General features: G+C 32.3%; 1 protein-coding gene across 1 annotated transcript; it reads right to left on the bottom strand.

The window, feature by feature from the left end:
• Window positions 1-4,909: 4,909 nt before the first annotated feature.
• On the bottom strand, window positions 4,910-7,368 carry LOC143229289 (cuticle protein 10.9-like). The gene is made up of 3 exons (XM_076461420.1): window positions 7,226-7,368; window positions 6,525-6,620; window positions 4,910-5,542 (listed from the first exon to the last, which is right to left on the bottom strand). Exons 1-3 carry the CDS (start codon window positions 7,232-7,234, stop codon window positions 5,123-5,125), a joined length of 525 nt encoding a protein of 174 aa, XP_076317535.1. The 5' UTR covers window positions 7,235-7,368; the 3' UTR covers window positions 4,910-5,122.
• Between the last annotated feature and the right edge of the window lie 3,948 nt (window positions 7,369-11,316).

Consider the following 11,316-nt stretch of genomic DNA (forward strand, 5'->3'; position numbering starts at 1 on the left):
GTCTGTGCATGAGTTTGTAATTACAGGGGGTAGACCGCGGCACCTGTACCAATCTCCATGTCAACAATACGAAACACTACAAATGGAGGTCAGAGAGAAGAGGTCAGTTGAAGAAAGAGGGTCGAGAACTGGGTGAGGATAATAGCGAAGAAAAAAACAAGAACACAATCTATTTAAAACATTTTACTTTTTAGACACTAAAATAATAGTTAACAAATGTAAGTTTTTATTCAGTTTTATAAATAATTTTTTTACGGGCCTTTAAATAATTTTAAGCCTTTTGCTAAATTTGCCAATATCTGCCACCAGGAGTAGAATTGATCCTATCACTTGAAATTAGGCTTAAATGAGTCGAATGTACCAACTATTTTCTCTTCCTCATCGTTAAGCAGTATAATAGGAAAAATAGGGCTTATTTGTCTCTAATGCCGGAAGAAAGTTTCCGTTGTCATGATCTCGCAAAGAACAATAATCTTCAAAGAAAGCGTGAGTCAACCATCAGTTGGTTTCAGGTTGTTGAATTCGGAAACATTCTGACACCGCCCATTTCTTCGAGGTTCCAAGTCGTACTAAAAGGGAGCGTCACACATTCGCCTTGGTAGTTTATTTGTTTATAGTATTAAGGTACAAAATGGGGTGCCTGCTCATTCCCTACAGAGGTGTATCAACACCTGAATGTTAGTGTTGCAAGTCCGTAAATTTATTGTTGAATGATTTAGTTATTTACCTTGTTAACTACATACATACACTGCTTTCTGGTAAAATGAACAGATACTCAATGAATTATTTTATAAAAACTAACGAGTTGATGCTGTTGGTCGATGAAAAACTAGGCACTTGAAATAAAAAAAACAAACTGCAGAATCGACGTGAATTATAACTCTAGCGAATGTGTTATCCGTTTTATTTATTGTAATATTACAACAATATTTTTGATTGAAATAACAGAAACTATAAGTTATAAATTAATTAGTTGAGAAAACTATCATTTATAAATGTTATTACATATGTAAATGTACAGGTATTTCTATGTTAAGAAAAACATACGTAAGTTGTTATCTAAACACTTATTGACACGTATCCAATATTTCTGAATTTTGTACTCAATTCCAAAGAAGCTTGAAGGAAAAGATGATAAAAAATAACATCACCAACACACATCTTCTACGTTGTATTTCAGAAACTTCAATATTTTTAAACAAATTTTTGAATAAGTGAAATTTAAATAGGAATTTAAACCTCATTTCGCTGTTGCAATATCAATTCACATAATCTTAGTTTTATAGTACAGTCTAATTGACTGCTTTCATATAAGTTTCATTAACTGAGAATTCAACGATGACACTGAAAGTGTTTGTTTTTGTTGTTTAATGTAAAAATAGTATTTGCCCTTCAGAGAATATAAATTAGCACTATTCAAAGCTAATTTTACACGCAATCAAATCGATTTGTAGTTCCTTTTTTTGGTCTGTTTTATAAAAGGTTGATCATGTTTTACTATAATTATTTACTAATTAAACTTTTTACTTCATTTTAAAATATGCTCGCCTTTTCAGCTATGGGGACACCATAATGTGACGGTCAATCCCACTATTCGTTGGTAAAAGAGTAGCCCAAGAGTTGGCGGTGGGTGGTGATGATTAGCTGCCTTCCCTCTAATCTCACATTGCTGAATTATGAACGGCTAGCGCAGATAGCCCTAGTGTAACATTGTGCGAAGTTCAAAACAAACCAAAATCATTTTAAGACATTTGTCTAAATAAAAGTTCAAGTTTTGAATAAACACCTAGAATCAAGTAATATAGTTAACCCAAATACTTTAAAAATTAAAAACAACTAAAATCATTACTGTGTATTACATAATTCGTAACTCTCTGGTATATCAGCTGTATGTCTGATGGTTTATTACGCTTAAAATCTGGTTTCGACACCTGCTTTTGGCAGAACACTGAAATTCCATTGTGTATCTTCGTGCTCAAAAACAAAAAGACAAACGAGCATAATTTCTGAGAAAGCAAAGAGAGGAAACAGAGCAGCTGTTGTAATTCACATGCAGCTGTCGTCCATATGTTACTTTCAAAATATTGCTTGTAAGAACACAATTTTAAACTTAGTCATACAATATATGTGTAAAAATGACTTGCTTGGGTTGAGAAAATGTTTTTACGTAGAGGAGCGAACAACATTTCGACCTCCTTCGGTCGTCGTTAGATTCACAAAGAAAGGAAGAGGTAACTGACCTGAAGCTGACCACATGTTTGAAAGGGGTTGTGTAACTGAGTGTCAGAATGTAGAGGGCATGCTTAGATGTTTGAATATATAATTTTATATTATTTATTTTCTTATTATTATTTATTATATTATTTTTAATACAGGTATAAAGGTGTTCCTGTGTATTGATTTATTTTGGGCTTGAGTTGTTGTGTAAGTAAGGCTTCTTTAATTTTTCGAACACTGCAAGTCAAATACACACAACATAACCATAGGAAACACTCAAATACTAAATAAAGAAACAAACATAAACAAACACAAAATTAAAGAAGCCTTACATATACAACAACTCAAGCCCTAAAATAAACCAATACAAAGAAACACCTTTATACCTATATTAGAAATAATATAATAAATAATAATAATAAAATAAATAATATAAAATTATATATTCAAACACCTAAGCCGCCCTTTACATTCCGACACTCAGTTACACAACCCCTTTCAAACATCTGGTCAGCTTCCGGTCAGTTACCTCTTCCTTTCTTTGTGAACCTGACGATGACCGAAGAAGGTCGTTGTTCGCTCCTCTACGTAAAAAATTTTCTCAACCCAAACGATCCGTTTTTACACACATATTTTTCTCTACAAATGGGTTTTCTCGACATCATTGATTATGCAGTCATACAATGCTACTTTTTAGATAACGTAGAAACTTTAATGTTATTGGCTTTGTCAAATCAGAAGTTTTTGCAAAATTGTAATTCTCTGATGGTCCCTTCTATAACATTTCTTCTCTGCCGTCAGGTGAAGTTTTCAAAGCTTTCTCTCTCTAACTTTCTAGTTAATCTATTGTTTTCGGCCTACTTTCTGCACAATAACACAGAGTATTATAAACTTGAGAAGCACAAGAAACAGGTCGACCGTAACGGTATACTCTTGTTCCCGTATCACAACTTACTGTTTCTAATACACTGTGAAAATATTTTGTTTTCAAACAACTATATAACTATTTGTATCTCTTAAATAGACAAAAACAGTAGATATATCATGAACTAAAAAATAAAATGTCTCACCCTTATGAAGCGATAATGAAAATAATTATAGAATAAAATGAAACTTTTATTTTTAAAAAAGGGAATAAAAATAATTATACCAAACTACAAGGACTATATTTAAGGCGTTTTTAAGTTGCTAATAAGTTCAAAATACCTTTTGTTTTTTAATCTGGTTTGCTTGAGGTTTAGATCTCTTATAAATGCAATCTGACGGTGTAGCTTAACCTATGAAGAAATATGTATTCAGAAAAAAAAACATTCGGGCCATTTTGTGGCAGTGTCTATCTATACTTGATGATAAATATACTAAGTAAAAATAAATTCCTGAGACAATGAAATAATAACCGTTTAGATTATAATAAATCAAGATTTGATTAATTATTTAATACATAATAATAGCGAATCTACCTCATCAAGCCTATAAACATTCAGTTAAAATACATTTTTTGTTATTTCAATATATTTAGGAATTATGCCAAGGAAAATTGCGATAATTCATCCTCCACAAGTGGTAAAGATATATATATATTCTTATTTAAATATATATACATAGATACTTTTTATTTTCATTTACTACAGATGTTATGCATGTACTTATAGTTGGTGTCCTGTTTTTGTAAGCGGGATTTATAAAGAGCATTAATCTGTATTAGCATTTTAGGTTACAAAAAGTGTTACTATAATAATTGTTTGGTAAAGCTTATACTTGTTTGAACTTGTTTCTGTGTCATGCCTTTCTGAAGCGAAGATGCATTAATTTCAAGCAGTGGTAAAGAAACTTATCGAAGAATAAGTTAGGATTTGTCTTTTCTTGGGTTAGATATACATCGTTGACATAACGATTTACATAGATAATTTGGGGTTGTGGGATGCCATAATAGATATTTCATTGAACATAAAAGAGTGCAGTTAAATTATCATAATCCTCGCTCTTGAATTCAGCTCCTATCGATGTGTTCGTGGCAGTTCCAGCAGAGAAATAATTCTATATAAAAACTAACTAAATCTGCGAGCTTAGATAAAATTTTTAAGATCTGACAAAAAAAGATAATTCATTCAAACGTGTGTTTGTTTTCTTCCTTCTCTTTCAATGCTCTTCTTGTTTCCCATTTCTAGAATTTGTACTTTACTGAGGATACTCACAGCTGTTTTGTAAGAAGCGTGTTTAATCCACATATATAATCTCTCTATTGGCGTATGGTTACATGCTATTGTTGATTATATATATATAAATGCTTTTCACTCACTTATTTGGCATTACTTTAAAGTTGTATATGTGTTTAGGTAGTGATATTTTAATTTAGAAATGCACATGCGCTAAGAGTATTTATACTTAAGAAAAATATCATTCCCATTTATTTTATATTGTTTTCACAACAAATTAGTTGGGATTTGTTCTTGAAGCTTCTCAGTTTTACGGGTTTTTTTTGATGACATTACATAATTGGTAAGCTGATCTATAATTATATTAAAAAATGGATATGTAGTTATAATAATGATTTATTACTGTATCGGTTTCGTGAGGCAATGACATAGGGCTATCAAAATATTGTATTATAGTATATAAAGAATTTAGGAAAGAAACACAAAATCCGAAAGTTAAGGATTATTAATATGTTCTAAACAATGCAAATGCAACATTATTTCTGAAAACAATAACATTAATTTATTCAATGTGTAAATAAATACAAGCAGTCTTGGATACCAAGCTTTCTGACAAAGACACTTTCACTCTGGTTATTACTGTACAGCGGGAAGCATACAAAAAAATAGACGTGTTTAATGTTAACATTTTTACGCAATTTTAAGTTACGATTTTGAATATAACAAACGGAAATTATTCAGCACAACCTTCACCTTTTCTTCTTTAATACACTGAAGAGAACAAGCTGTAAAACGAAACTAAATTCCTTTATAGCAAATTTCAATGGTATTTCACGACGGGGGTGACCATAGGGTGCGTAAGCGTGAACGGCAGGAATCACGTGCTTGACGACAGGATGTTTGTAGACAACAGGAGCAGCAACAGGGTTGGAGTTGATGGTAACGTCGGCGGGGTTCTGGTTGGCGGTGCCGGGCTCACTGGTGTCGACCTGGGCGCGGAAACCACCAGCATCGGCAACGTAATTCACCTTACGCCAGATGCCATTGGCATCAGCGTAGCCATAACTTCCAGTGACAGCTCCGCTAGCGTCTCCACTCTCGTGTCGGCTCAGCTGAGTGCCGAATTCATCAGTAGTGTCGAAGCCAAATTCATAAGGTTCGGGAGCAGCCTGGAACAATAGTCACAGTAAAGTGATAATATAATAAATATACCACAAATAAAACTGTGCAGTTACTGAGATTATGAGTGGGGTATTAATGGACGATTTTGATGTTGCATTTACTGATATTATGTGTACATTACAATGGCTGATTTTTATGGATCATTTACAGAGATTTTTGTGTGCATTTGTAGTGGATGATTTTCATGCCAACTTATAAAATAGTGACATTCATGTTTTATCGAAAATAACTGTTGCAGTTACTGAGATTGTGTGTGCATTACTAGTGAATGATTTTCATGGTGTGTTTACTGAAGCTATGTATGCATTAGTAGTAGATGATTTACATCGTGCATTTATTAAGATTTGTATCCATTACTAGTGGATGATTTCACAGTTCATTTACTGAGATTTTGTGAATAGTTTCGTGTTGAAAATAGTTTCGGTTGTATCCCAGAATGGTGCAAAATAATAACGAAGTTAAACACAAACGGTATGTTGTGAACAATTCATTAATCTGTTTGTATTGAAGTTCATTCTATTGTTCAATTAAGCTTTGATTTATATCTTAATATTATATCATAATATAGGAAGCGCCCTCTGCTGAAATATACTATTGCACGAATTGATTCATAAGTCTCTTTTTTGAGCATTTTATACAAGTAAGCATTTTGTGGCAGTTTGGATATAGACCGATCATTCAATGTTGAAATGACTATCTTTGTACAAGTACGATAGATAACAATGCAACTATGATGCATTTTTAAAACAAATATATCCTTTCGTGCCAAATTTTTTAAACTTCCTTAAGTCAGTCTTGGTTTAATGCTTATTTTGATCATTTATTATAGCGTTTTTTACACTAGAAAAAGTCATCATAAGATAACTTCTCATGTCTTTTACTATATGTTGTCTGTTACCTGTAAGAATGACATTCATAGATACCTTTGTAAGAGTAATTTACTTAATGATAACGTGAGTTATTACTTACGTAGTATGGATCGGGATGATAAGCAGCAGGGTAGGCATAAGGATCAAGGAGATTACCTCCAAACACTCCTGCTACAACTGCGAGAAAAACGAAGACCTGGCAGGAGAAACCAAACCTCCAGTTATATCTCATGATACGCTAAAAACTTCAAATTACCATAAAGCATGTTATATTATCTACTCACCGTAGTTATGGAATTAAATACATGAAAGGGAAACACAAGCAAAAATGTCGAATAAAATAAATTTTACTCGTTTATATAGAATTAACGTTGTTTTAACTGGAGTACTATATTAGAAATAGCAGCTCATTAGGTGTTGCCTCCCCTTGGCACAGTAGTATGTCTGGGAGTTACAACGTTAGAATCCGGATTTAAATACCCGTGGTGGGTAGACCACAGATAGCCCATTATGCAACTTTGGGCTTAATTACAAAATAACAACATTAGTATTTCTAGAGAGGATTAAATAATATTTTGTTATTTCAATCTTTGGTTATCAGACTCTATAAAGCAATATTACCTACCACATTTTAAATTTGTAAATAACGAACACATGTTATTTTATACTAAAATAAAATCAAAAGGATCCCAAATTAGGGAAATAGGTTTAATCTATCGATAGATCTGTTAAGAAACTTTCTCTTTTTCATAAGAAATATTATATCCCTTGAGTGGTTCTGCAAAATACATTTAATCTTACCTTAAGCATTGTGAATAATGAAGTTGTGTGAAAACCCTGAGATGAAATCTCTAGAAAAATGCTTGAGCTTTCAAAGCTTATTTGTCTCTTAGCGTTTCTCCACCTTATATATATATATACGTAGATCAAAAACGAGGTCGATGGTTGGTTTGTTACCAATAAAAACCTATACTTTGATAATGTAATAAAAAATCAGAACAAAGTTTACAAAATTGTAAAATATAACACCACATGATGTTGTATTGTATTTAGAGAACATGACCTCAAAGTTTTACTTTCTTTGGTTTGCATGTTGCTTCTTTTACTGCAACCGTCATGAGGACAGGTTACGCCCTTGTTGATGCAAAACACATACGTGTTTTTTTTTTTATTTCTTGAACTACATATTAAGAAAGGATAAATGAAGTAGACGGTGTTGATAGTTGTATACCATTTGAAACTCTTGTTAAACACATGATTTTTTCCTAAAATACTTTTATTATAAAGAAAGAATATTTGTATAATATTTTCAAATAAATACGTGTAATTCGGTTCGACCAGTATGCAGTAAATGGCGAGCACTCCCAGCCCTCTGGCGACAAATAATGAAATAAAAAAATGTGATCCACATTACGTGTGACTAGATTTTAATCAGGTTTATTCTACACTTAATAAGTCTCAGCCTGGATTTTATCAGTTATGAGAGAAAAGTTGTAGAGGACAAATATCTAAAGGTCAGCGATAAATACTTCAGTAAAAGAAGTAAAAAAAAATATGTTGAAAAATTTAAAATGTGTAATTCAGATACACGATGAACCAAAAGAAAGTATCAATTTTATTAAAAGAAATGCTTTTGTGGTATAACTGAGAGCTATCAATGCTTCTTAAATAATTCACACTTGAAGATTTTTACTTAGAAGTATAAAAGATGAAATGTTAATTGAACACTTCACATGATCTTGATTACTGAGTTAGTTGATCTTTCTTTTGGCCCAAACTTTATTTTTACTTGAATTTTAAGGACTACACAAAAAAAGTGATAATTAACTAATGTTACAGAACCATCTTTTCAATGTGAGTGTTACAGAAAATATATGAATCGACATACTATAGTGACTGTAGGCGATATGCAATTCGTTGGCCCGGCGTGGCCAGGTAGTAGGCACTTGGACTCGCAAACCGAGGGTCACGGGTTCGAATCCTCTTCACACCAAACATGCTCGCTCTTTCAATCGTGGGTGCGTTATAATGGTACGGTCAATTCCACTATCCGTTGGTAAAAGAGAAGTCCAAGAGTTGGCGGTGGGTAGTAATGACTAGCTGCTTTCCCTCTAGCCCTCCACTGCAAAATTAGGGACGGTTAGCGCAGATAGCCCTCGTGTAGCTTTGTGCGAAGTTCAAAAAACAAACAATACAATTGGTATAATTAAAATAAATATTTTGTTATTTAACTTGAGTTCTGCGCCTTGATACACCGAATAACGCTTTACAATACAAATACACGTTTCTCAGTAGTTGATGCTCGAAATATTTCAAGTAGAATTCGCGCAAGGATTTTGTACGAACGTAATATTTGTAAAAGTTTGCGGATGATGAATTGTTTTATGGTATGTGTTAAATACAGAATATATCGACGTACATCTACTAACACTAGGTTTCAACTAACCTTAACACATTATATAATATGAAAACAGTTATTGATTCTCATTAGGGTATAGGTGTTAGAACTGTGTTTAGCAATAAAAGTGTAAAACACCTCAGTGCAAAAATGAAGAAAATTAAAGAAAAAGTGTAAATTATATATAATTATTAACATATATACACACACATATATATAAATGAGAGTACTCAACCGCAGCTAACTCTAACCAATCCTAAGTCACATATTTCCATTGTCTTTATTACCACTGACACCTCAAACTTCACAGAGATGTATTTATAGAACAGCAAGTCCTTTATATATACAGTCGAATATCAATATGTTAAATTAAGCGTTAGAGACTTTGAGAATTTATTTAATATACCATATGAGTGATATAGGCCGATCCGGAAGCATGACGTTATTTTCATACATACTGAGCATAGAGTGTTAGATACAATAAATGTTAAAGAACATTATGATACCAATTTCGACTCCAAAATACGTTATGTGTGTGAATCAGATGTTCTTCTGTATATGACAGGCGAAAATACATAAAGCTGATTTGTTCTTTCTTTAAATATAATGAAAATTATGTAACTTAGACTTAAAGATAAATTCAGGCGTCTACCGATTCACGTGGATAACTCTAACTTGACCGAATCAGTGCATTTCTTACCGTTCCGAATTTCGCAAAACGTAAAATTATTAGAAATTAAGCACAAAGCTTCGCATTGGGCTATTTGTGCTCTGCACACTTCGGGTATCGAAAATTCCATTCTTGTAGTGTGAGTCCGCAGACATATTGCTGTACTACTAAGGAGCGAGGTTATGAGGTGTGTTTATATAACAACATAGATTTTGAAAACATTCAGGTTTTAAGAATTTTGAAATAAAAAATTAGATTTTCAGTTCAATTCCATAAATGTCGTAAAAGAGAATATTAATTACTATTTATTACTAATCTTTGTGAAAAATTCTTTGAGAGAAACCTTTCCATAGAATAAACATTGCAGTAATTTTTATACTTTCCTTGATGAAATAAGCTTTCTTCGATTCAGTTTTCCTCTATTTTCAACGCGTTATAACTAATTTGACCGTAGTGAATTAGCATACCACAGTTCCATAACAGTAATGCATTGATATTCACAATAAGTTTGTTAGAGCCTGTTGGATTCTGCCCAACATTTGTTTTGTGTTAAACACAAATTTACACAATAGATTATATGTATTCTACCCACTGCGGAACAGAAACTCGATTTTTAGTGTTATAAGTCCTCAGACCTACTATTAAGCGTCCTATTTTGAAAGACCTGAATTTAATATATTTAATAAGAAATTTAGTAACAAATATGTAAATCCTCAAAAAACGTACATTTAAAATCTTTGGTATCTGACCACAACTTTGTGATGATTAATATTTTGTTTATTTTTATTAATCAAAAAATATATTGTACAAGATAAATTCATAGTTTATTATGGTAGAATACGGCAGTAAAAAACAGAATATTAGAGAAATATAAGAATAAAAGTTTTATACTGTTGTTGTTCTAATATTTTAAACTATTTTTTTGAGTTTTTCTTTTTGAAGACATTCATTTTTGTTTTAAAAATGCCCTCTAGTGGCACAGCGGAATATCTGCGGACTTACCCCACTAGAAACCTGGTTTCGATACCCGTGGAGAGCAGTGTAAAAACATCCCATTGTGTAGCTTTATACTAAACCTAAAAACAAAACAAACTTTTAAATATATATATTTTTAAATGGGTACTTCCAAAGGCTGCGGCTTATGCCTTCAAAGTTGTTCTGATAATGTATTTATTATTCTGAGACCAATAAAAAGTCATTTCATAATATCCTCCGTCTACTTCCTCAGGTAGTTACAATAAATGAAATACCGCTTACCAAACTCAAATATGTTTACATATGCTATGTTCTTCTTATCCCAGATATGCTCAAAAAATAAAGATGACTAGAAAACAAATTTATTCTTGTTCGTAGCTTACCCGTACAAATGTAATATTTCACATATCTTGTAAACTCTTAGCTCATTCAATGTTCGATTCATCAGAAGGATTATTACTGGTTGATGCAGTATTCTGAGCATTTTCAGGTATCGAATTGGTCTTGTGAGCCTACGTTCCTTCTGCCGTTTGTGTGATAGGAACCATATTATTGATGCTAAGTACACACAACACCCAAACATCTGTTGCTTTTGCCCCTATATTAGCTAAGCTACATCAGGCTAGTATAGGAGATCTCTGTGACTTTCATGCTAAATTAAAAGAGAGTATACCTTATTTGAAACATGGTGTGATGGAACATTTGCACATAGAAACCATTCTTTTCGAAACTTATCGACACGCCATATAGATTATCCTCCGATAAATGTTCTTGTGTATGACATGACAACTCTTGTTTCAGCTGGTATACATGCAATGTTAGTGAACAAAAACGTTCTTCAAACAACTG

Source organism: Tachypleus tridentatus, chromosome 10 (assembly GCF_004210375.1).
Source record: "Tachypleus tridentatus isolate NWPU-2018 chromosome 10, ASM421037v1, whole genome shotgun sequence".
Lineage (NCBI taxonomy): Eukaryota > Metazoa > Arthropoda > Merostomata > Xiphosura > Limulidae > Tachypleus > Tachypleus tridentatus.